Source organism: Scyliorhinus torazame, chromosome 4 (genome assembly GCF_047496885.1).
Source record: "Scyliorhinus torazame isolate Kashiwa2021f chromosome 4, sScyTor2.1, whole genome shotgun sequence".
Taxonomy (NCBI): Eukaryota; Metazoa; Chordata; class Chondrichthyes; order Carcharhiniformes; family Scyliorhinidae; genus Scyliorhinus; species Scyliorhinus torazame.
In genome coordinates this window covers 243,948,695-243,976,246 of record NC_092710.1, presented here as the reverse complement: position 1 = coordinate 243,976,246, position 27,552 = coordinate 243,948,695, and the positions used below count along the sequence as shown (strand labels likewise).

Here is a 27,552-nt window from a genome sequence, read left to right as displayed (position 1 = left end):
GCACCCAGGAGACCAGGGAAGGGGGATAGATGACCTACCATTGAAGAGGGCGGAAAAGAACTTTCGGTACTTAGGGATTCAGGTGGCGGGGAGCTGGGGGGCACTGCACAAGCTTAATTTGACGCGGTTGGTAGAGCAGATGGAGGAGGATTTCAAAAGATGGGATATGCTGCCACTCTCACTCACGGGTAGGGTACAGTCGGTAAAAATGATGGTCCTCCCAAGGTTTCTTTTTATGTTCCAGTGCCTTCCCATTATGATTACCAAGGCTTTTTTTAAACGAGTAGGTAGGAGCATCATGGGCTTCGTGTGGGCAAATAAGACCCCGAGGGTATTTTTGGGGGGACAGGGGAGGGCTTGCGCTGCCGAATCTGTGTGGCTACTACTGGGCAGCCAACATGGCGATGATCCGTAAGTGGGTAATAGAGGGAGAGGGAGCGGCGTGGAAGAGGTTGGAGATGGCGTCCTGCAGGGGCACGAGCCTGAGGACGCTGGTGACGGCACCGCTGCCGCTCTCGCCGACAAGGTACACCACGAGCCCGGTGGTGGCGGCAACGTTGAAGATCTGGGGGCAGTGGAGACGGCACAGGGGCGAGATGGGAGCCTCGGCCTGGTCCCCGATTAGGGAGAACCATCGGTTCGTCCCGGGAAAGATGGAAGGGGGGTTTCGGAGCTGGCATAGGGCAGGGATCAGATGAATGGGGGACCTGTTTATAGACGGGACGTTTGCGAGCTGGAGGAGAAGTTTGGGTTATCCCCGGGAAATGCTTTTAGGTATATTCAAGTGAGGGCGTTTGTGAGATGGCAAGTGATCCCTGCCCTATCCCCCAACTCTGCGCTGCCCTACTACTAGGTCTAGATTTCCAATGCCACCTCGTCGAAGAAGGCGGGCCCCACGGGTCGCACGTGACGGTGGCGTCGAAGATGGTGGCCAAGATGCCGGCCCCCACGGGTCGCACGTGGCGGATGATGTGGAAGATGGGGGTGGTCCCCGCGGGCTATACGCAGCACTGCTGGGTTTAGAAAAGGTCGGGCCTGGCAGACTTTAGAGAAGTGGCCCTTCTTTCCGCACCTGTTGCAGATCGCGCTCCTCGCTGGGCAGCGTTGTCGGGGGTGCTTACCCTGGCCACAGAAGTAACATTTTGGGCCTCCGGAGTTGGCGGGTCGCTGCGCGGCACAGGCTTGTGGCGCCCCTGGGTTGGGTGATGGCGGCGCCCACGACGTCCACGAGGGTGCCGCATGGTAGGAGGTGTAGGCATCCATGTTATGGAAGGCTACTTCCAACGAGTCCGAGAGTTGTACTGTGTCTTGGAGGTCGAGTGGTACCCCCTTCTAGTAGATGCTGGCGGATGTAATTAGATTTTATGCCTGCGACATAGGCGTCCCGGATCAGCAATTCGGTGTGCTTGACAGCCGATACCGTCTTACAACTGCAGTTCCGGCCGAGTACCCACAAGGCGCGCAGAAATTCAGCTTGCAATTCTCCGGGGCGCTGTCGCATCATGGCAAGGAGATGCCTAGCATACACCTCGTTGACGTCCTTAACATATTGCCCCTTCAACAGCGTTATCGCATCCTCGTACGAGGTAGCATCTCTGATAAGAAGGAAAACCTGCGGGCTCACCCGGGCGTTGAGGACTCGCAGCTTGTGGGTCTCAGCGACGGCGGCGGCGGAGGAATCAAAGTAAGATTCGAAGCAGCTTAGCCATTGTTCAAATGTGCCAGTGGCGTCGGCTGCTTGGGGGTCCAGCTCCAGGCAATCAGGCTTGAGCGATGGATCCATCTTAAAATTTTAGCTGATTAAATTGATGTACCATCAATGACGACAGACGAGAGTCGGAAGAGTAAACTGTGGCTTTAATCAGCTAAAAGACACCTGCTGGCAGCCGGTCCTAGAATGAGGGCAGGGCTGGAGGTTAGCTACCTTTATAGAACATAGAACATTACAGCGCAGTACAGGCCCTTCGGCCCTCGACGTTGGGCCGACCTGTGAAACCACTCTAAAGCCCATCTATGCTATTCCCTTAACGTCCATATGTCTATCCAATGACCATTTGAATACCCTTCGTGTTGGCGAATCCACTGCTGTTGCAGGCATGGCATTCCACACCCTTACTACTCTCTGAGTAAAGAACCTACCTCTGACATCTGTCCTATATCTATCTCCCCTCAATTTAAAGCTATGTCCCCCCCGTGCTAGACATCACCATCCGAGGAAAAGGGCTCTCACTGTCCACCCTATCCAATCCTCTGATCATCCTTTATGCCTCAATTAAGTCACCTCTTAACCTTCTTCTCTCTAACGAAAACAGCCTCAAGTCCCTCAGCCTTTCCTCATAAGATCTTCCCTCCATACCAGGCAACATTCTGGTAAATCTCCTCTGCACCCTTTCCAATGCTTCCACATCCTTCCTATAATCCGGCGACCAGAATTGCACGCAATACTCCAAATGTGGCCGCACCAGAGTTTTGCACAGCTGCAACATGACCTCATGGCTCCGAAACTCAATCCCTCTACCAATAAAAGCTAACACACCGTACGCCTTCTTAACAACCCTCTCAACCTGGGTGGCAACTTTCAGGGATCTATGTGCATGGACACCCGAGATCTCTCTGCTCATCCACACTGCCATGAATCTTACCATTAGCCCAGTACTCTGTCTTCCTGTTATTCCTTCCAAAATGAATCACCTCACACTTTTCTGCATTAAACTCCATTTGCCAGCTCTCAGCCCAGCGCTGCAGCTTATCTATGTCCCTCTGTAAATTGTAACATCCTTCCGCACTGTCCACAACTCCACCGACTTTAGTGTCATCTGCAAATTTACTCACCCATCCTTCTACACCCTCCTCCAGGTCATTTATAAAAATGCCCAACAGCAGTGGCCCCGAAGCAGATCCTTGTGGTACACCACTAGTAACTGGACTCCAGTCTGAACACTTCCCATCAACCATACTTGAGCCCGAGGGGCGGAGCCAGCAGGGACAAACCTAGACATGTAACAAATAGTCAGAACAGTAAGTACAATAAGTAAGAACAGTATGTACAATATAATACAGTGGTTCACCACAGGCGGGTGGACTGCTATCAGTAACAATTAGAAATTTTAATAACGCTGTGATTTTGTGATTCTTAATTTTGGTGACCTGAGCTTTGCCGCTCTGTGTTTTACTCGCATAAAAAGGCAAACTTGTGCCTTTTACGACCTGGGGTCATCCCAAAGCGCTATATAGACATCTGACTACTCTTCAAATATACTCATTTTCTAATGTTGTTGTGTCGGCAAATGTGGCAGGCAGTTTGGGCACAGCATATCCCACAAATAACAATTATATGACTGAATGCCGTTTTAGTGGATAGATGTTGGTCTGCAATCCCGGAGAATCCTTCTGCTCCTCCTCAAACATGCCGCAGGATCCACCTGAGCAGGCAGGCTGGTCACGTGAAAGATGGTGCAGCCTTCCCCCAGCGTTGCACTGAAATGTCAGCCTCAGTTTATGTACTTAGAACCTGAATGTGGAACTTGGACCCACACACTTCTGAGGCAGGATAGAATGTTACCGACCCAGCCGACACTTGGCCAGGAAAAAAATTATTTTTGCAATGTGCTTTTCAACACAAGCTCCCCTTTTGTGAAGCGGCCAAATTATTTGCTTGTGTGCATGTTTGTTTCTATGTTGTAAACTAACGGATTTACATTTCTGCAGCTATTTTTGGTATTCTAGACTCTACGCAGTTGCAAATGTTTGTTACCATTGCACCTTAAGCAGTTGTGACTTTGTCAATTAACACCAATTTGAAGCAGATGTGCTGTGTTGCTTTCAGTACAAGAGAGATTTTATTTGGAATACAGATAGCCTTGGGTTAGATAGAGTATGAGCTTCTCCTCAAGTGCAAAAATCCGTTTAGAATTATTTGAAAAAATTGGTTTAATTTCTTTCGTAGTACTGTACACTCGAGCAGCTCATTACTAAGGATACCTGTTCTTTGCAAATTTGTAGGGTTGGAGGGTACTCATTTGCACATAAATAGCCATTAACTGGTGTATTCCCAAAGCAGGCTTGTTCTTAGTGGCAATGGTGACCTAAATTACTATCTAATTTTTCCAAAATTATTTCAGATTTTTTTCTTCTCAACTTGAATATTTTTGGTTAATGCGTTTCTGCTTCACTATTAAAATATAATTTGAATATAGAATATTTAAATATGGTAATATTGTCATTGAATCAGCTAATTTTTGAAAATATTAGAAGAATTAAGGTATTGAGATTCATCAGCTGCATTAAGTAATTAGAATAGAATAATGTCCCTGTATAACTGCTTTTCAATATAAAAGGACACACCACATAACCCTAAGGAGGCAGGAAACAATACAGTATTTTCTGAACTTAATATCATCACGAGTGTGTGCCAGGTTCATGGGCCTCACTTCATTAACCTGACTGACCCAGATGATCTTGCTGTTGTACCCTCATCCTCAGTCATGCCTTCCCCAAGTATGAATCGCCCTGTTCAATTTTAATTCTATCATCTTCCTTTCACCTCCCCTAACCCCTTGTGGCCCACTGTTACCACTACTTGGAGAGAATTTCATCCACCCGAGTCATTCTCTTGTCGACAATAGGATTTTTCCAATGATGTTCAAGATGGCTATCTGTGCCTAATTATCCGTGTTAATCAGTGACATTTTTGATAGATTTGTACTCAATTCTCACACTATATGGACTGATCCTTTTTAAAACATATTGCTTCTCTGAAATATCAAATGGTGCCTCAACCAAAATACTGGGTTTCAAAAAGATATTTTAACTTGCACAGTATTCAGTATCTAGCTAAGCATTGTGAAAGAGTGGATTTCAATTTCAGATTTATTTTTAATCAAAGCATCTTTCACTCTTAACGTGTTTAAAATCTTTGTTACCGGGAAAATCTAGTTATCAGTTTGATGGAAAATCGAGCAAGCTTTTCAAGATGTCAAGGAATGTACATTATAAAAGTTGAGAGTTAAATTCTAGAATTAACTGGTCCTGCATCTAAAACAACTGACAAATATTTCAGAAGTTTTCCAGAATTTAATTGTAATATATTTATTGTTTTCCACGTTACATAGAGCGGCAAGAATCTATTTAAATCTTGCTCAAAACTCTATTCTGTTCGTTCATATATTTATGTGCCAAATGACTTCCTTCTGTGCCCATCATGAGTCCATGTAAAGTAAAGCAGTTTCTTGATTTATGTCCAACTTTGTTTCTGATGGGACCATCAATTCACACGAGACAGAGAGTTGAAGTGAACAGTGGCTTTAATCAACTAGAACAGTGCATGCCTGCGACTGCTCTGCAATGAGAGCCGCCTACAGGGCCGCTGCTCTTTATCCTCCCCTCAAGGGGGCGGAGCCCACAAGGGCACCAACATGATACAATCAGTGTAGTACAGTACAATGGTCCATAGGTGGAGCCCACATGGACAACTGCGTGGTACAATGTAGTACAGTGGTGAATGGTTACTATAATACGTTCACCACAGTTTCACTTTCAGTGCATCTGCCGAAAGAGTGGAGTAATGATACATGAGTGATTACAGTGATTATTGAGGAGATTCATTGTTACAGTTTTCAGGTCAGGCTTCGCTTAACTGCACATTGGGCAGTAAAGGCACTCTGGTGAAAGGGAGGCATGAGGTCTACTTGCAGGAGTGAGTGGTGATGGGGGCCAAAAGGGAACATCCAGTGCACACCCAAACTGGGGTACGAAACAGGAAGAGGCTAAAGAGTCTGTCCCTTTTGGTGGCGAGGTGAGGGACAGATGGTGTTATAAATGGAGGGATGTGCTGGTAAGTGTGAGCCTTTCAGATAGTTCACTGAATTTTGGCAGCACCACTTTCTGGAGTACATTGCGTCTTCTCACTCTTGTTGCATATATCAAAATCATTTAGATATTTTGCAGAAATGTTATTGAGGATGCATATGTAAGTAACACTTTTATTGATTAGGGAGTGCAAAATCTGTTGCTTGTGCTTCAAACAGGATCTACGGTGGGTGTGAACTCACTTATTCATAAAGTGCTTGAAGGCTGCTATGTCTGTGATTATTAACAGAAATGTGTATTGTAAAAGATTATTCAGACAGCAATGAAGCAGAAGACTATCTCCTTAAGGGGAAGATTTAGAAATTATGGTTATTCTGGCTTTACCAATGCATACTGACACTTGCGTAGAAAAGGGTTTTATTTGCCTGGTTCCTCAGTGTCTCTGTGTTTAATAAAAGTTTCATGCAACATGACCATAGCAACTGGATAAACGTGAAAGCTGTACTCTGCAGTAATACCTAGATTAATGAATTCAGGAATAATCAATAGTTCCAGCTCAATATAGATTATGTGCAACCTTGCTCAGAGGAGTCTAATGTTAGAAAATTACTGAAGTGTCCAACAGGCAGAAGCACTGCAAAACAGCAGCCTCCACAGTGGTTTCCTTTGATCCTAAGGAATGAAAGGACAGGAGGATCAGCTCAGGCCTAAATGAGATTACGGATGGTTCAGGAGCTTATCTGGTCTAATGCTAACTAGTGTGGCTTTGCGCATCCAAGGGTTTTTGCAGCAGACACTCTTTATCATGTATCATCATTCTGCTTCACAGTGGCAGACACTAATCCCTCCTTCAGCCTTATCCAGTTAACAGCTTCTGGGCGAACTGGGCTGAGTGCAAACGGTGCTCTCCTCCTGGGTGTAGGATGTACCTGACATCGATTCACACTCAAGTATGTTTGATGTGGGAAGACAAGATAATAGGAAACATTAACCCTTTCCTGCTCAAATAACCCAAAAGTGAGCTGGCACAGACTGATCATTCTATCTGGCCTGAAGTATACAGATTCCAGCCAACTTCACTCAAATATAGGCAATTCAATTCCTTAAATAGACGTGATCTTCACCACAGGAAGATTGCCACAGGCCAAGGATGGAAATGTGGGCGTGAGCGAGAGCAAGATGGTAAATTGAAATGGCAAGTGACAGGAATGTCAAGATCATGCTTGCAGACTGAGCGAAAGTGTTCTGCAAAGCGGTCACCCAGTCTGCGTTTAGTCTCCCCAATGTCGAGGAGACTACATTGTAAGCAGCAAAGATGGTAGACTAAATTGAAATAAGTATAAGTGAAACCCAATGCAAACTGGAGGAACAGCACCTTGTCTTCTGTGGGACTCTTATTACCTTCTAATAAGAATCGGTAGTCCGGTTGGTGGGAGATGTCAAAATACGACTTTATTATTGTTAATTACTCACTTGAATACACTTGAATAAAAACGTAGAAATTAAATATCAAATAATACATTTAAAAAAAGTCAAGCAGATGACAAAAAGCATTGAGCACAAAAGGAAATTACATTAAGACAAACAAACAGACAGATGATTCAGGAATTCAGGAACAAAGACCTCAACCACGAAGTCTTACTTTTAAGGGAATTCTTATCTCTGGTTTAACCCATTATTTACTTTTATTGGCTTCTAATTCTCAGTTGAGACTTCCTGGTTTGTTCAAATGAATGTCTGTTACTTAGAGGATGATTTGTTAATCAAACATTGGCGGAGATCTAGCTAGAACTGATTAGTTAATTAGACAGAGAAGAATACGTTCCCAGTGCTGAATACAATGGTTAATTCATTATGTGAGACACTGACTGAGTTCCCACAGTCAAGACACTTTTAATGTTTAGCTTTTTCAACAATATGCATTCAACTCGCCCTTATATGAATAAACTTATGAATAAAACTAGACTCTTATCATCTTCCAATTAGGCACTTTGCAACCTTCTAGACTTAACATTGAGTTCAACAACTTTAGACCATGAACCCTGTCTCCCATTTTGATTTTTTTCCTCCTGACCCCTACCCCGCAGTCAGCTTGTAATTTGTTCTTATGTTTTGCTTTTCAGGAACTCTGACCCTTGTTCCACTATTAATGCATTCTCCTATCTGACCTTTAGTTCACTATTAGCATCTTTCTTTGTCTTTAACACTCCCTTTATCCTGTGTCCATGCCATCTTGTTCCAATCTTTCTTCACCTGCAACCTATCCCTGACCTTCTGTTTTGTTCCACCTTTTCTCCCATATAAAATCCCTCACATTTCTACCTCTCTTCAGCTCTGAAGAAGTCATACAGACTTCAAATGTTAACTCTGGCCAGAATTTTACGTTGCTTGGAGGCAGGCATGTGCTCAACCTAAAATCATACCAGGCGACGTCGGGCACATGACCTGATGTTGGTTCTTAGAATTTACAGTGCTGAAGGAGGCCATTCTGCCCTTCGAGTCCACACCGGCTCTTTGAAAGAGCACCCTACCCAAGCCCACACCTCCACCCTATCCCCATAACCCAGTAACCCCACCCAACACGAAGGGCAATTTTGGACACTAAGGGGAATTTAGCATGGCCAATCCACCTAACCTGCACATCTTTGGACTGTGGGAGGAAACCGGAGCACCCGGAGGAAACCCAAGTGCACACGGGGAGAACGTGCAGACTCCACACAGACAGTGGCCCAAGCCGGGAATCGAACCTGGGACCCTGAAGCTGTGAAGCAATTATGCTAACCACCATGCTACCGTGCTGCCCGTTGGTGGGTGCGTGCGAGTCAGTAGGGCACCTGCCGACAATCAAGAAACCAATTTAAATGAATTAAACAGCAATTGATTGGGATTTTACGTGGCCCGTCTGCCTTTCGGGTTTGGGGGGACCAATTGGCAAGGCGGCCTTTACATTTAAGCTACAACCTCGATTCAGGGTGGGTGAAAGGTCAGGCCTTAAATAAAATTAACAAATATGTCTGGGACTGAGGTCTGTGCATGACTGTGCTGCTCACACTCGTGGCACAGATGTTCTGCGAATATATATATTTTACAGGTTAGCTGCTCCCTGAGACAGCACCACAGTGGTTATCCCCCAGAGGGTGCACATTGGAATCACCAGCCCACATGCTCCCTTTTCGACATAGAACATACAGTGCAGAAGGAGGCCATTCGGCCCATCGAGTCTGCACCGACCCACTTAAGCCCTCACTTCCACCCTATCCCCGTAACCCAGTAACCTTCCTAACCTTTTTTGGTCACTAAGGGTAATTTATCATGGCCACTCCACCTAACCCGCACATCTTTGGACTGTGGGAGGAAACCGGAGGAGACCCCCGCAGACACGGCGAGAACGTGCAGACTCTTCACAGCCAGTGACCCAGCAGGGAATCGAACCTGGGACCCTGGAGCTGTGAATCCACAGTGCTAATCACTTGTGCTACCATGCTGCCCAAGCCATCCTTCACCGATAAACCCCTCATTACCCCACCCTTCCCCCTCCCCAGGGCAGCACGGTAGCATTGTGGATAGCACAAATGCTTCACAGCTCCAGGGTCCCAGGTTCGATTCCGGCTTGGGTCACTGTCTGTGCGGAGTCTGCACATCCTCCCCGTGTGTGCGTGGGTTTCCTCCGGGTGCTCCGGTTTCCTCCCACAGTCCAAAGATGTGCGGGTTAGGTGGATTGGCCATGCTAAATTTCCCATAGTGTCCAAAAGTGCCCTTAGTGTTGGGTGGGGTTACTGGGTATGGGGATAGGGTGGAGGTGTGGACCTTGGGTAGGGTGCTCTTTCCAAGAGCCGGTGCAGACTCGATGGGCCGCATGGCCTCCTTCTGCACTGTAAATTCTATGATTCTATGATATGCCCCTCATTACCCATCCTTCACCCATATACCCCTCATTACCCCACCCTTCACCCATATGCCCCTCATTACCCATCCTTCACCCATATACCCCTCATACCCCCATATATCTTTCATAACCCCGTCCTTCACCCATATACCCTTCATACCCCAAACTGTCCCCCATATACTCCTCTATCCCCACCCTTCACCCATATACCTTCATGCCCCTATATACCTCTCATAACCCCCCTCCCTCCCCTCATTACCCCGGACAACCCTCTCCCCAGACTCCGCTGCTCCCTCCTCGGGCTCGTCTGGCGGGGGCCCACACGGCTGCAGCATTTTTTCCATGAGGTTGAAGCGGACCCGGGCCTTGGTCTCATTCTCGGCCACAGCGAAGTAGTGGTCGAAGTGGCCCATGTAGGAGGAGTACGAGTCGCGGGGCTGGTTGACCAGCCACTCCCACTTGGTGGTGTTGGCGAGCCCGGTGCCGATGTACTTGGACTGTTGATGCTCCAGCTGGCTGTGGATGTTGTAGCGGTCCGTCATTGTGCTTTTCATAGCACCTGTCTTCCTCCCCCCTCCCCAGCAGCGCTCAGCTCGGTGGAGAGTGGGTGGAGCTTGGCTGTATGTCAGCTTTTTGCTTTCATTTTTGAGCAAGCTGCAGAGAGTGTGTTTTAGTTTTGTTTTCAGAGCTGGATAGATGCAGTCACAGCCAGAAGGTGTATGAATCTCTCTTTGTAATCTAAAGACTGTAAATCGATCCTGGTGATTTAAAACTAATAACAGTCGTGACTTTAACCTGATGTGCTTCTGGTAAAAGGTGTTTTAAGTCGTATGGATGTTAAAAAGGAAAGCTTAAAGGTTTACTTAGTGTTGTAGTTTTGGGGGTTGTATTTGAATTAATGGTTGCTAAGATGTTCACAGTATGTTTTAAAAAGGTTGACTTGCGTTCATAGAATAAACATTGTTTTCCTTTTAAAAAATACTTTTCCATTTCTGCTGTTCCAAACCTGTAGAGTAGGCCGTGTGCTCCCCATACAATCTATTAAAAGTTGTGGGTCAGGTGAACTCCATGATACACTTTGGGGTTCTGTAAACCCTGGCCCATAACAAATTGGGGGCACGTCCGGGATAAAAGTCAATCTATTGGATTGGCTTAGTGAACTTAAAGACAGTGAGGGGTGAACATATTGTGGTTGCTTTTCAGGTGTGGTATTCTAGTTTAAGTGGGGCATCTGTTGTGCTCTTTCAGTGGCTCTGAAGTTTTTGGGGATGGAGATGGTCACACGCAGTACCTTACGGACAGACCGTTAGATTTGGCAAAAAAGTACAGTTAACATTACCTGACAAAATGCAAAAAGATGAGGTAATTATGGTGGTGGCTAAGCATTTAACGTTGCCTGAGATACAGTTTGACTCATTGGAAATGGCAAAAATTCAGTTACAAATTTGACAAATGGAACATGAGAAAGAATTAAAGCAGCTTGTATACGAACGAGAGGAAAAAGAAAGAGAGAGAGAGAGCGGAAAAAGAAAGCGAAAGAGCTAGAGTGGAAAGAGAAAGAAAGGGAGAGGAAAAAGAAAAGGAGAGCGAAAAAGAAGAAAATAAATAATAGCCCTAGCAGAACAAAAAGAGAGAGAAAGGGAGATCAGGGAAAAAGATAAAGAGAGAGAGTTTGAACTTCAGTAAATGGTCATGAAACATGACAGTCAGTTAAAATTGGCAGACGTAAAGGGAAACGTACAGTTGGATAATAGTGATGAGGATAGTGAGAAAGAGCGTCATAGTCGAAGGTTTGGTGGGAATCTATTTAAATATGTCCAAGCATTGCCAAGGTTTGAGAAGGAGGTAGAAGCCTTTTTCATTTCATTTGAGAAGTTGCTAAACAAATGAAATGGCCACAAGACATATGGGTATTACTGATTCAAACAGAGCTGTTAGCTAGGGCTAGTGAAGTGTTTGCATCACTATCAGAGGAGGTATCTGAGTCGTATGAAGAGGTGATAAAATCCATCTTAGGTGCATATGAACTAGTGCCTGAAGCCTACAGACAAAGGTTTAGAAATTTAAGGAAAGAACCTGGTCAAACATACATGGAGTTTGAAACGCTCAGAGTAATTTTGATAGGTGGATAAGGGATTTGAAAATAGACCAAACGTATGAAGCTCTCAGAGAAATTATACTTTTGGAGGACTTTAAAAATTCAATTCCTGATGTAGTGAGAACTCATGTGGAAGAGCAGAGAGTTAAAACTGTGAGATTAGCAGCAGAAATGGCAGATGATTATGAATTAGTTATAAATCAAAGCTTGGTTAGTTTCAGCCTGTGAGGGATAGAACTGGGGACATGAGAAATACTCGTGGTAAAGGTGATTTGATGGGAGATAATAAGGGGAGTGTGCCTCAGACTAAATAGAAATCCAGGAGGGTGAAAGAGACATGAAAAGTTTCAAATGTTTTCACTTTAATAAACTAGGCCATGTAAAGTCAGTGTTGGTGGTTGAAGAAAAGCACTGGGAAGGCTGATGTGGTAAAACAGGGGGGTTTGTTAAAGTGGTAAAGGAAAGCCCTAGTGAAGCGAAGGAGGTACAAACGATTGTACAGCCTGATTAAGAGGTGATTGATAAGAAGGTGCCAGATCTCTTTAAAGAACTTAGTTGTGTGGGTAAAGTTTACTCATGTGTATCAGGAGGAGCAGGTAAAGAAGTCACAATTTTAAGAGATACATGAGCTAGTCAATCTTTAATGGTAAGAGATGAGGAGTTATGTGGGGTGGTAATATGTGGCATTCAGGATGAGAGGAGTAGTGTTCAATTATATAAGGTAAGGTTGGAAAGTCCAGTGAAGAGTGGTGAAGTGGTAGTAGGAGTAATAGAGAAACTATCTTGTCCAGGAATACAGTTTATCTTGGGTAATGATATAGCTGGATCGCAGGTGGGAGTGATGCCTACTGTGGTGGATAAGCCAGTGGAAAATCAGACAACTGAAGTGTTGAAGGACGAATATCCTGGGATTTTTCCGGATTGTATAGTAACAAGGTTGCAAAGTCACAGGTTAAAACAAGAGGAGAAATCAAGGAGTGAAGATGAAGTTGAAGTGCAATTTTCAGAAGCGATTTTTGATCAGATGGTTGAAAAAGAACAAGAACAGGTGGAGGATGAGGCGGATATTTTTGGTTCAGGACAATTGGCAGAGTTACAACAGAAAGATGTAGAAATAAAACGGATGTATCAGAAAGCATATACGGAAGAGGAATCGGAGTGTATACCAGAGTGTTATTACAGTAAAAGTGATGTCTTGATGAGAAAATGGAGACCTTTACATATGCAGGCGGATGAAAAGTGGGCAGAAGTTCATCAAGTACTATTGCCGGTAGGGTATAGAAAGGAGGTGTTGCGAGTTGCACATGAGGTACCAGTGGGAGGTCATTTGGGAATAAGGAAAACTCAAGCTAAAATACAAAAACATTTTTATTGGTCTGGACTACATAAAAATGTAGTTAAATTTCAGGATTACCCAATTGTGCGGTATACATCGATGATCTGTTAATTTTCAGCCAGACATGGACAGAACATTTAAAACATCTGATGGAGTTTTTCGATCGACTTCAGGAGGCGGGTTTGGTGATAAACCTAGCCAAAAGTGAATTTGGAAAAGCCCAAGTCACTTTCCTTGGCCATACAATCGGACAGGGTCGAATGGCCACACGGGATGTGAAACCAACAGTTATTGAGGAGTTTTCAATATGCTCAAGACAAAGGGAAATAATGCGATTTCTTGGCATGAGTGGATTTGATCGAACATTGGTGAAAAATCTTTGTATCGTGGTTGCTCCACTGATGGACTTGCTGAAGAAACGTCGAAAATTTCAATGGACAACGGAGTTTCAACAGGCATTTGACTGCCTGGAAGCTGTGATATTCAATGCTCATGTGTTGGAGAATTACAAAGGACTCTGTGATCAGATTGAACTAAAGTATCTGACTTTAAAGAGAAGTGCCAAGGCATAGAGAAATGGACGTGCAAGGATCTTCTTGTTCAAAGAGACTGTCAATCGAGAAGTATTTCAGTTGGAGGAAGAAGAACAAAAATGGACTGTATTATTGTACTTGTTTGCGTGTGTTGTTTTTTGAAACGAAAAGGTAAATTTACTATGTGCATTTCTGAAAGAATGGTGAAAAGGTGAAAAATACAACCATCTTGAAGTTGATGGGTTTTTTTTTCTTGGGGGGAGATATCATGTGAGAGTACCTTTAAGAAATGGGTGTTTATAAATGGGTGTGTATATAAATATCTGTAGTGAGAGTACCTTTACGAAATGGGTGTTTACGATTGCAGTGATGTCAGAGAGTGGGTGGAGCTGGGCTGCCTGTCAGCTTTTTGCTTTCGCTTTTGAGCAGGCTGCAGGGTGTGTTTTAGTTTCGCTTTCAGAGCTGGATAGCTGCAGTCACAGCCAGAAGGTGTATGAATCTCTCTCTATAATCTAAAGACAGTAAATCGATCCTGGTGATTTAAAACTAATAACAGTAGTGACTTTAACCTGATGTGCTTCTGGTAAAAGGTGTTTTAAGTCGTATGGATGTTAAAAAGGAGAGCTTAAAGGTTTACTTAGTGTTGTAGTTTTGGGTGTTGTATTTGAATTAATGGTTGCCAAGATGTTCATGGTATGTTTTAAAAAGGTTAACTTGAGTTCATAGAATAAACACAGTTTTGCTTTTACAAAATACTTTTCCATTTCTGCTCTACCACACCTGTAGAGTGGGCCGTGTGCTCCCCATACCACAATCTAGTAAAAGTTGTGGGTCAGGTGAACTCCATGATACACTTTGGGGTTCTCTAATCCCTGGCTCATAACACACTCAACTTGTTTGACCTTGGCCATCAAGTCCTGGGGTGGGTCTTGAACCCAGAACTTCTGGCACAGCGGCAGGGATGCTACCCACTGCACCACAAGACCTCCTTCACACCTTTAGTGATCCCAAAATACTCTTTAAGCCAGAGTATTCACTGCTGTTATGCCGGGAAACATGTGACTGTATTAACATTTATTAATGTAATAACATTCTGAGTTCTGACTGTTTTGGTAATTATACTAATTACACTAATTAAAATGCTTTTATTTTTTTAACGTGGTTTCTGAATACAATCGGAGCCACAATTAGTTAGAAATTGAGTTCAATTTGACTTGTATTGATCCATTGATTTAAGAATAAAATAAAGTGTGGGAGGGGCTGGAACTATTTTGCCAAGAAACTCGTTTATTTCCTCCTATCGAATGGGGGATGTGAGGGATTTCCAAGGTCTTCCCAAAATGTGAGGAATGTTGGTGGAGTGGGTGTGACGCCTGCCTGTTGCTGAGCGGTTGTTTTCCCTTGTGGGAGAGTCGAAGACAGAGGGCATAATCTAAGGGTAAGTGGTGGCCCATTTAAGACAGAGAGGAGGAGGAATTTCTTCTCTCAGAGGGTAGTGAATATGTGGAATTCTTTACCGCAGGGACCTGCAGGGACTGGGTTGTTAAGTATGTTCAAGGCTGAGATAGACAGATTTTTAATCAGTAAGGGAATCGGGACTTATGGGAACAAGGCAGGATAGTGGAGTTGCGGATTATCATATCAGATCAGTCATCATCTCGTTGAATGGCGAAGCAGATTCTATGGGCCGGACAGCCTACTGCTTCTACGTCTTATGGTCTTATGCTGATGTCAGGAATCTCAGCTGAATAACACATCAAATGGGCCATGAGAGTCCATGGGTCAGCTGAGGTGCCCCCCTGATTTCCACCTGCTGTTAGCCCCTTTTTTTCAGGCAAGGACTAACTGGCTGGAGGTAAAAATGAAACCAACATTCTCTATCCCTTTAAGAACAAAGAATAATACAGCGCAGGAACAGGCCCTTTGGCCCTCCACGCTTGTACTGGTCATGATACCGCCCTTGGCCAAAACCCTCAGCACTTCCTCGTGCCGTATCCCTCTATACCCATTCTATCCATGTATTTGTCGAGATGCCCTTTGAATGCCATTAATGTATCTGCTTCCACAACCTCCCCTGGCAATGTGTTCCAGGCATTCACCACCCTCTGTAAAAAAAAAAAAAAAAACCTGCCTCGCACATCTCATCTAAACTTTGTTCCACGGACCTTAAACCTATGCCCCCTGGTGACTGACCCGTCCACCCTGGGAAATCCAGTCTATCCATGCCCCTCATAATCTTGTAGACCTCGATCAGGTCATCCCTCAACCTCCATCGTTCTAATGAAAACAGTCCAAGTCTATTCAGCCTCTCTGCATAGCTAACATCCTCAAGACCAGGCAACATCCTGGTAAACCTTCTCTGCACCCTCTCCAAAGCCTCCACATTCTTAATCTGAGAAATAATTCTGCAAATGTTTGTCTCCTCCTTGACAGTAATTTCCCCCCCCCCAAAGTTTCACGTTGTTTATTCACAGTAAATCTGTCATTATACAAAACTGATTATTTCCCCACCGTCTGAGCTCCTCATGTTGCTGCTGAGTACATGGAGTCAGGCGGCTCACCCCTCTGGCTCTGTGACTCTGAAGACACCCCTTGGCATGCAGCGAACTGCAGGGGTTCTACCTGGACTTGTGCAGGAGTAGCCGTGGTCACTGCGACGTCTACCACGGATGCTAGCCCCGACAGAAGGGTGGGAGAAGCTGCTTGGAACCCTCACCCTCCTCCTCGATCTCATCAGCCCTGGGTGTGCTTTCAGCTGGTCTGCAGGGAGTCCGCTGTGGACTGCAGCCGACATGACCTCCATCCACCATTGTGCTACCAGTTTAAGTCAACCTGTTGGGGATGCAGCTGATTACATACTCCAGGGAGATCAGCGTTCATGTTACGAATGGACTGGTCCAGTCTACAGTATGCCTTGTACCTTGTGCAGAATCTCACACTGGTGCTGCCGCATGTGGCTGTCCATGATGTTGGCCATTCTGTCCTGGAAAGCGCTCGAGCCAGAGACACGAGTGAGTTGATCTGTGCCATGACCAGCAGTGGCCCCAGCATTGATCCTTGTGGTATACCACTAATAACATCCTGCCATTCTAAGAATGATGCATTATTCCTACTCTTGTTTTCTTTTCTTTTTAAAAATATTTTTATTCTCCTTTTTCACATTTTCTCCCAAATGTACACCCACCAACAATAATCAGCAACAAATATGTCAATCCCCATATCAATGACAACAATCCCATCCTCCCACCAACCCCCAAACAGTAGCCCGCATGTTTACATAAACAAATGACAAAAAGGAATCAGGAATCACCCATAGTCACCATTAACACACACAGTCCCCCTCCCCCCCCCCCCCCCAATGCTCCCACCCCCCCCAACAAATGTTTGATGTTATCCAGTTCTTGAAAGTGCATAATGAATAATGCCCATGAATTGTAGAACCCCTCTATCCTTCCCCTCAGTTCAAACTTAACCTTCTCAAGAGTCAAGAATTCCAACAGGTCCCCCCGCCATACCAGGGCACAGGGTGGAGAGGCAGCTCTCCATCCCAACAGGATCCGCCTTTGGGCGATCAACAAGGCGAAGGCTACGATATCTGCCTCCTCGCCCGTTTCCAACCCTGGCTGGTCCGACACCCCGAATATGGCCTCCCGGGGACCCGGGTCCAGGTTCACATGCACCAGCTTGGAAATTACCCTAAAATCTTCCTTCCAGTAATCCTCTAGCTTTGGACAGGGCCAAAACATATGAACGTGATTAGCGGGCCACCCCCCGCAACGCTCGCACACATCTTCTACTCCTTCAAAGAATAAGCTCATCCTCGCCCTCGTGAGGTGTACTCTGTATACCACCTTCAGCTGTATCAGCCCCAACCTCGCACACGAGGTGGAGGCATTTACTCTGCGGAGCACCTCACACCAGACCCCCTCCTCTATGACCTCTCCCAACTCTTCCTCCCACTTTGCTTTGATCCCTTCCAGTGATGCCTTATCCTCTTCCAAAGTAGCTCCGTACACCACTGACACTATCCCCTTCTCCAGTCCCCTTGTCAGCACCTCCTCTAGTAATGTGGAGGCCGGTTCCTCCGGGAAGTTCTGTATCTCCTTTCTGGCAAAATCTCGAACCTACACGTATCTAAACATTTCTCCCTGCTCCAGCCCATACTTCACTTCCAGCTCCTTCAATCCTGCAAACTGACCCCTAAGAAACAAATCTTTTAGCGTCTTAACCCCCTTCTCTTCCCATTTCCGGAATTTCCATCCCACCTCGGTTCTTCGACGTTGCCGTCCCCTCGTTTGGTGCGCACAAGCGCGGGAGTCCGCGAAAAGCATGCAAAATGGCCGCCCTCATCCAGGCTGAGGCCCTGGAGTTGCTCAATTGCTTGGACCCGTTCCGTCTCGTGGGGACCTTGCCGTGCCGTTTCAGCCACTTAGTTGTGGGAATACCGACTCGTGGCGTTCTCGTGTAGGACACAGGTCTCAATGGCGGTCGCTAGGGTGAGCTGCTTTACTTTGAGGAGCTGCTGTCGTAGGGGGTCCAACTGAACACCGAAAACGATCTGGTCGTGTATCATGGAGTCGGATGTGGGCCCGTAGCTGCAAGACTGCGCAAGGATGCGGAGATGAGTGAGAAAGGATTGGAAAGGTTCATCCTGAACCTGCAAACGCTGTTGGAACACATAGCGCTCAAAACTTTCATTCACCTCTACGCTGCAATGAGTGTCAAACTTGAGGAGGACCGTCTTGAACTTTGTTTTATCTTCATCATCCGCAAAGGTGAGAGAATTGAAAATGTGGATGGCATGGTCCCCTGCCGTGGATAGGAGGAGAGCAATCTTCCTGGTATCCGAGGCGTCGTCCCTGTGGCCTCAAGGAAGAGCTGGAAGCGCTGTTTGAATATCTTCCAGTTGGCCCCTAGGTTGCTGGCGATGCAGAGCGGCGGCGGCGGGCAGATGTTGTCCATGTTGCAGGATGATGGAATGCTGGTGGAAGGCAGATCACTTGCAGGTCGGTCTAAGAAGTGCTAATATCCCTCAACCCCTGGTATCATGTTGTGTTGGGCGCTCTGAATCCGTGGAACATATACAGGTCACCAACACTTGAAATAGTGCAACACTATTTTATTGAGTCATTAACTGTTTAACATACTTTCACTGTGGGTTAACACGATACAAGCTTTGACTAAAGACCTTTGCCTTGTCCTAACCAGTCGATGCACTCAGCACATGGTGAATGTCTGTGCTGCAGGCTGTGAGCTCTGTCCTATTAGGAAGCTGCAGCTCGAATAAGCAGGAACTCTGATGCCCCCTGTCTTTATAGTGCGTGTGCTCTAACTGGTGATTGGCTGCGATGTTGTGTGTGTTGATTGGTCCCACTGTGTGTCCACCAGTGTGTGTGTCTGCACCATGATATACTGGTGTATATTATGACACTCCCTGGCTCAAATCTGTGGTTCCCCCGAATCGGCATTTCCCTTTGTAAGAGTGGCCATGAGCCATTGACCCATGAAGTGTGTAGGAGCGTGCCAACAGTGTGAGGTACCAGGTGGCTGGATGTGTCAGGACTTGGCACATTTATTATATGTCTTCAGTGACTCGCTAGGACTACAGGTGTTGCAATTAAAGGATGTGTGCAGAACGCAGACCCAATTTTTACAGAGTGCAGATACTGATAGGATAGCAGGTACAAGTGCCAAGAGCAGATCAATGCTCGGAGAGGCAGACTAATGTGAAATGGAAGCGGCCAGCAAGGGCTTTGCAGCTTTCATAGGCTGGGCTTATGCTGTGCCAACTTTAGCACAGTTAAAAACCCATTGGCCATCACATACTGTTAGGGGAAGGTTTACTGCCCTCGCGGCAGAGATGAATTCACAGGACTGGCTCAGCTGTCTCATCTGCCCTCCCTCTCAGTAATGCCTTTATATTGGAGCTGCAATGCAATTTGCCTGCCTCCATGTCTGTACAAGTATCCGACTCAATGGGGCCTAAAGTGTCGACGGGCCTAACTCTCTCATGAACCTGCCTCCCTCAGCATGAATAAAGGATGGGAGGGCAGCTCCACAACGGAGGTGGGTTTACAGGGTCGGGAAAATTCCCAACTTCCAATGCCTGTCCTGAATAAGAAAATCCAGAACAACAAATCTCTGTCTGCATCATAGATCAGACTGCTCCCCATCCCCTATAGTGGCAGCTTCACAGGAGCCATCATGTTCCATGGGATTATTGATCATATCTTCCTGTATTCATTCACAAACCCTTCAATTTCTTCCTAAGTTGACCTAACAAATGTCATCTGATTGGGGGGGTGGGGGTGTCACACCTTTAAGCGTAGTGACAAGTTAGCTGGGTGCACACACGCAGTAGTGAAATATAGATCAGTTATCAATTTGAGTATCTTTAATTTGGATCTGATCAGGCTATCAACGACTACCAACTGAACAAATATTTTGGAAGTGAAATATAATTAATTATAATTTGGCATAAATTAATATTATTAACATGCAAGTTTCTCCTAACTTTCTGGGGAAATGTTGAACAAATTAAAAGTTAATTGACTATTATTCTCCCTGTTTGATTTCTCTAAAGGTTTCAGTGTTGTTGGAGTTATCATTTGGTGTTTTTCAATTAGAGTAAGAAAGCGATTGTTCATGTCCTGATTCTAGCCAAACACAAATCTTTGAAGGATGACAGAAGCAAGTTGCAAAGACTGCTGAGAAAGCATATGGGAACCGTGGCTTTACGAATAGAGGCTCAAAGTATAAAAGCAAAAAGATTTTGGTGGACCATGGATAAACCATTGGCTGGGCCTCAATTTAATTCCAGTTGTGCCCAGTTCTGAGCACTGCTTCCTTCCGGAAGGTTGTCATGGCCTCGAAGGGGCCATGGTCTCCCAAGGAGGGAGGAGCTGGGATTGTTCTGCTTAGAAAAGAGATGGTTAACTCCCTACCTGACAATGCTCTGGGTGTATCTATACCACATAGACTGAAGCGGCTCAAGAAGGTGGCTCAAAGGCCATTAGTGAGACCAACGAAGGCTGGTCTAGCCAGCGACACCCAATGTGCAAGAATAAAAGACCTAAATGTCACGATTCTGAAAGGTCTAAATGGCCAGAGAAACCTTCCTGCCCATATACACAAGGTAGCAGGCTAAGTTGATAAAGCAGTGTAAAAGTGTATGGATTTATTTAATTTATAAGCCGAGGAACCTCAGCTGGACTATTGGGGCCAATTTTGGACATCGCACTTCAAGAAAGATGTATAGGCCTCAGAAAGGAGACAGAGGAAATTTACCAGGATGTTACTAGGGCTGAGTACCTTTACTTGGAGAAGGCTGGAAAAGTTACAAATATTCTTAGAACAGAGAAGATTAAGAGGGGACTGACCGCCCATCCACTGCCTACAAGGCACAATTCAGGAGTGTGATGGAGTACTCTCCACTTGGCCAGCTCCAACCACACTCAAGAACCTCAACATCACCCAGGACAAAGCAGCCCGCTTGATTGGCACCTCATCCAATACTATTATTCCCTAGATTACTGAAAAATGCAACTACAGTATATAACATCTAGATGATGCACTGGAGCAGCTGGCTAAGTCTTCAATTGCACCTCCCAATACAGTGACCCCTATTGTCTGGCTGAACAAGGCAGCATACCATCCTGCGATGGAAATATATCATTGTCCCTTCATTGTTGAGAGATCAAAGTCCAGGAACTGGTTGCTTAACAGCACCATAACCACATGAACTACAGCGGTTCAATATAATAATAATCTTTATTGTCACAAGTAGGCTTACATTAACACTGCAATGAAGTTACTGTGAAAAGCCCCTAGTCATCACACTCCGGTCCTGTTCGGGTAAATAGAGGGAGAATTCAGAATATCCAAATTACCTAACAAGTCTTTTGGGACTTGTGGGAGGAAACCAGAGCATCCGGAGGAAACCCTCGCAGACAAAGGGAGAGCATGCAGACTCCTTGAGGATGAAGAACTTGCATGGTTACGTGCAAAAGGCATAAATATGGGATTGAGCATGGCTGCTCTTTCAAGGAACCCGCACATGCATTGACTGGCCTCCTCCAGTAGCTTTCTATGATTCTATGAAAAGAGGAGATTTTGCAGTGCTGGGAAAGTACAAGAGAGTGGAGCTAATTGGACAGCCCAAAGGGTGCCACATCTACAATTGGCAAAAGTAGCCTCCCCCTATGCTGTAAGATTCAATAGGCAGAGTTTCCTGCGTGCATCAGGATCCCGATGATGGGTCCAAATGGGGGTCATGAACCCTCACATACCGGCAGTGAGGAACGCTAAGAAGCTATAAAGGACGGAAGGCAATCAGATTATGGCAGCTTTACAACCTCGGCAGCCTCACCATCGTGCTGCTAATGCAGGGGTGGACAGTGAGGCCATCTCTGCATTGGAGGCACCTGCGCTGCTCTGCACGTGAAATATTAAAAAGCTGTGACCCAGACCTGTAGTTGAGTGGCCATGGAGGGGATTGCGGACTTTGTGACGTGTAATCATGTATTAGTGGTACTCTTGTGATGTCCCCCACCACCCTTCCTGGGACTGCCACAGGGTGGGGGAGCAAAGGGCACTCCAGCAAGCTGGCAGACCCCTTATGTGACAGGGATGGGGGTAAGGAAGTGCTACTTTACGCCTGACAAAAATGCAAGTACCTTAAAAGAGAATTAGGTTTGTAAACTAGTCTCCCACACCTGTGGTCTGAGCAGTTGACCCATTTCCAAGGTCCCCTCCAAGCCTGTCACTGCTGTTGGGAAAATTTTTGAACTAGTGTCGAGAAGAGGAAACAGTTAGCCAGGATTTCCACTCGTGATCGCAAATGGGTGATAATACAAGAATATATAACCTTGGACTGCTTTTGGATCTGACTTCAGTGTTATTGTACTTAAAATTGCGTGGCCTGTTAACATTAGCTGACGAAGAGCTGCCATTTAGGCAAAGTAACCAGAGAGCTGCCAATCGTCATAACCCACTGGCCCCAGCGTTAATCATGAGAGGAAGGGAAGTGGAAACTAATTTGGGGAATAAAGTTGAGTATCTCTTGATTTATGTTGGAACAAAAATATTTCGGAAAGTTATGAACAAGTGAGCACATTTATAACGCCGTGGTGAGTCTAGATAGAGACAGTTGTTCCTTTCCCCCCCCCCCCCCCCCCGTTGGAACTATTGAACAAATAAGATCAGGTGTCTGAAGTGTAAGCTATTGTTTGTAATTGATCAGAAATGTGCCTTTTTCAAAGAGAAGGCCACAAACAATCGATTTGTAATTATAAAAGCTTGTTTGTCAATTTGTCTGTTTGTGTTGGATGGCAGATTTTTCTCTTTAACAACATTGGAAGCATGGCTGCCAAAATATACCCACTTAGGGGGCTCACACTGTGGAGCAGGCAGACTGCCCATAATTTCATTGAAATCACTGGATTGAATTCAGTCCCAACAGTAATGTGCAGCAGCAGCCTGAAGTTTCAAAGCATGGGAGCCACTCTTTCTAAATGTGTCTGGCCTCAGAGGTTCCCAGCAGTTTTGAAGGTCGTCCTGATGGGTAACAAATCATATTATGCTGTATTCATATATCTCAGCTGCAACTCTACAACATTGTTTATGGAATTTAATAACTCAAATGCAATAATACTGTGTGAGCTTTAATGCAGAGTCCCAATTGACTTGACCAGAAGATAAATGGAAGGAGAACTAGTGGCACATTTCTACAGGTTGTTTTTAATAAGCATGTTATTTAGTTTATCAGCCTGCTGCTATAATATGTTCCAACCTACTCTTGCAGACAGATTTGTTAATGTCTCCTTTTCTACAGCAACATTGATTCCCTGCAGACATATCGGTATTAAACCTCTGGAAACGTGCAACTTGAAATTAGATTAAGCAGCAGAAACACTACTCTTGAAATGGGAGAAAATTGAGTGTGTTATTGAATTCATGCCACATTGTTTCAAAATGAGATATAGTATTATATAGTGGCACTGTTTCCTTACAACAGGCAACCAAACATAGCTCTTGATTGTTGAATTTGATTGGTGAACAGTCTCACTTGAGAGGGCATTGGTGTCAGCCCCGTTGTGATTATTGTATCTTTTTTAAAGTTGTAATGAGGTTTTTTTTAGTACATTTGGCTTTTAGCTTCAGTAGAAAGGAGGGCAGTTTCACTGCCCTTTAATGAAGCGCAAGCAAACAAAATGTATTGGACCTTATTTCAAAATTCGAACATCATGTTAAATTTTGGCTTTTCAAAAAGATATTTGAAACATAATTTGAAATATAACTCCGATAGAGTAAGTGTTTTTCTTTCCCCTGGATTTGTTTCAATGTACCCATACATATGAACACAGAAGATACTTGTTTTAATTATTGCTATGCTCTATTGCTATGCAAGTCAAACATATTGAGGAAATGAAGTAGTTTAATTGATATTGAAGTGCACCTTTGTTCATTTTAATTCTCTTTAGTACTGCAGCAACATTTCTACAGACAAATTATGAACATAATAATTCCAGGTGTTCATTATTGGTGTATTGGGGAAGATTACTTTCATCACACTGAGATGAAGTAATGTGCGCGATTGGAATAAATGAAGGCTCTGTAAAACCAGTGGAGTCATTGTATTTGAGATGTGTGCAGAGAGCACAAGGAAAACATCTTTCCCAGTGTTTTGCAGAGGTGATGATGCCCCTTTCCAAGTTTAAATTTAATTTTATTGATGCAAGATGTTGGCTGTTCTGTGGGCCTGATATTTCCTGAGGGATCAGACTTTTAGATTGCCCATTTTTGCCAAGATCTCACTGGTGTCCCAAACCCGTCCTGTGTGAACTCCCAACTCCTCCAATTCCCTGCCTCCCGGGGAACTGAAACAACAGGTTCACAGGGCACATGGAGCGAACAAAGCCAGATTCTCAATTGAGCAAATGTCCCATCCAGCAGCTCCTTCCCTTGCACTCTCACCTAACATGGGCGAGATTTTCTGGTTGTTTCCTCCAACAGGGTATTCTGGTTCCGCTGAGGGCGACCCTGCCCCGGGCTCTCCGGTGGCGAACAATGGGAAACCCCCGAGGAGAGCGGCGGGACCGGCAAGATCCCACCCCCAGCCAAAAGCAGGCTGTGGCCACAAAACACGCCGCAAGCGGATCGGAAAATCCCGCCTATAATCACTAGCTTTACTGAGAGCCGTTTCTTGTGTTTGCTTCTGCTGTTTGGTTCCATGGAATGGCTCAGCGCATAGCAAGGTGCAGTGACCAAGTTCAAATGTAAATGCGTCGCACCTGGTATATCACATAGGATAAAGATATTTCATTGAAGCAAAAAGTGATTTTCTGCCTTGCTTCCCCAAATGATTCCTTTATTTTTGACGATTTCTATCTAATGTACTGGACTTGTCAAATATGTGCGACTTTAATTTTCGTCTGGCCTACCTTCTCACCATGATTCAGGAGGCATTACAACAGTTAGTGATTATGGAAATGCCATGGCACTGCCAGTTTTATGCAGGCCAATAATTGGGCTGTTCTTCCACCCCCTTGCAAGTAAAACAGCCATGCATTATAATTGGGACACTTTTCTCTGCAATATGTATTAGCTGTCACACATGTGGATCATATACAGCTGTATACAGTGAACGCAATGTATGAGAACATAATGCAATCAAAGAACAATCTCAAAGAAAACAACGTTATCAGCAGGTGGGTGACGCAAATGTATGAGTGGTCCTGGAGTACAGATTAGGTATGAAACTGATCTGAGAGCTGCACAAAATGGAATTCATAATCTGTATTTAAATACATCCTTAAATGTAAATGATTTTAATTAATCCAAAAATTTGGAAGATGCCATACTGTCTGCTACTGTGTATTCAATGTAATTTTGTGTAAATAAAAATTATCCAGCAATTCATAAAACCAACTCCAAATTCAGACATAGACGTAGTCGCAAAGAGCTGGAACACTTAACTCCTTGATTACATCGTAGTCTTATAATCATCCATGGTATATTATACAAAATCCCAAACTATACGGATATTGGAATTATATAAGTGGTTACTTGGTATTCCTCTTTCAATATAAAGAATAGGGATTGTGTTTGGTGCATGAGTTGACTGTGCTCTATGTGTAACTGGGGTGTGGGAGGCGAGATGGTAGCGTAGTGGTAATGTCACCAGGCTAGTAATCCAAAGATCCAGGCTAAAGCTCTGGGTGCATGGGTTCAAATCCCACCACAGCAGCAGGTGGAATTTAAATTCAATTAATAAATCTAGAAGTTGAAAAGCTAGTTTCCGTAATGGTGACCATGACAACTGTCATCGATTGTTTGATTCACTGATGTTCTTTCGGGAAATCTGCCATCCTTACCTGGTTCTGCCTGTGTGTGATGTCAGACTCAATGTGGTTGATTTTTAATTGCCCTGTGAAATGGCCGAACAGGGCGCTCAGTTCAAGGGCAATTTGGCATGGGGAACAATTGCTGGCCTTGTCAGTGATGCTAATACCCCATTAAAGAATGTTTTAACAATGTATTCTATCCTGTAACGGAAAGTATTTATATTACATACAATAGGGCTGAGGAGATGCAAACATCCAGAATGAAAATGAGTGACAACGTATTTGCCTACTCCATGAGCAAATTTGTTTCAGTTTTTAACGTTATGTGGTATATTTAGAAGTATGACAACTGTCTACTGTCTCTAGATTCAATATCACCTGAATTGTATAAGGAAAAATGTGTCTTAATTTCTTGTTCAGAGAGAGAGAGAGAGAGAGCATTTAAAGAACCATTCCTTCCCCCCCCCCCCCCCCCCCCATTCAATAAATGATTCAGAATTGAACATGTAATAGGAGACACTCAGTCACTTAAACATAGTCTCAAAGGGACTTGGTAGGCAGGTTTGCTGTGTGATATAAGTTTTAGTATGGGTACATTTTAGTATATGTATTAATGAAGATTCATTAGTGCATTAGGAGTGCACAACGGTTTAAAAGAAAATCTAAATGTAGAACAGTTCCATGGTATGTAAAATCTGGCTTGCAAGTATTCAGTTGACTGAAATCTATACAGCTAGTGCCGCGAGAAACTGTTTTATTTCAATTTATATTCATTTTACAGAATTGTCTATTTCAAACAGCATTCAAAATAACTGCTTGAATGTCATCACTTATCCCTTTGAGTTCAGTTTTACAATCTCTTCTATTCTCGATTCTCCACCATTGAAAGTTTGGCGATTACTTTCTGAGTCATCCTCAGACCAGGCTCCACTTGTCTTTTGTCACTGCCTCTTGCCCTCGCAGCAGGAGGTGCTGCTTCTCAGTGCTTCAGTTCTTGATTGCAGCTGGTGTGTGATTTGAGGAGGAAAATGGAACAATGAACATTGAAGGAACAGAAAAACTGCAAGAAAACCCTAACCAGTGAACCGGGGGTTGGGGGGTGGGGGGGGAGAGAGAAAGAAAAACAGAAATGAGCAGAAAGGTACAATGGGCAGGTGGGGGAATAAAATGTGCATTTTTTTTTCATGGGGCTCCCATCAGTTATTGAGCATGAAATTAAATTTGTACGGTGAGAACTTAACATTCCGTGCAGGGTTCAACATTATTTTTTCCTGTTCGTCTCTCCTCAGGAGTGTGCACAAGCGCTCAATCCAACTCCTTCAGCAGCCTCGTGTATCTTCACACAGCATTCCAGTTCCATTAGTTGCCAAAGAGCGCCACCTAGCGATCGCCACCGCTCTCTGGAGGAACTTTTTCCCTTTTGTGAAGAGCCAGAGACTGTCGCAGACGCCTTCTTCACAGGTAGCTGATATTGCTGCAGGTCAGTCCGACTCTCGTTCCGGTTCTCAGCATTTGAAAACTGCCTGATGCCCACACAAAACAGTATG

The 27,552-nt window shown here is 44.7% G+C and overlaps 1 protein-coding gene across 2 annotated transcripts in view; it reads left to right on the top strand.

Annotated features, from left to right (window-relative positions):
- mms22l (MMS22-like, DNA repair protein) overlaps positions 1-27,552 on the top strand; it is a 228,555-nt gene that overhangs the window by 133,659 nt on the left and 67,344 nt on the right. The window contains exon 15 of one of the 2 annotated variants that reach the window (XM_072499581.1): positions 27,295-27,485. The exons of the other annotated variant lie outside the window; for it this stretch is intronic. Coding sequence (XP_072355682.1) covers positions 27,295-27,485 — 191 coding nt within the window. The remainder of the gene's footprint in view (positions 1-27,294; positions 27,486-27,552) is intronic. 2 annotated transcript variants of the gene reach the window in all.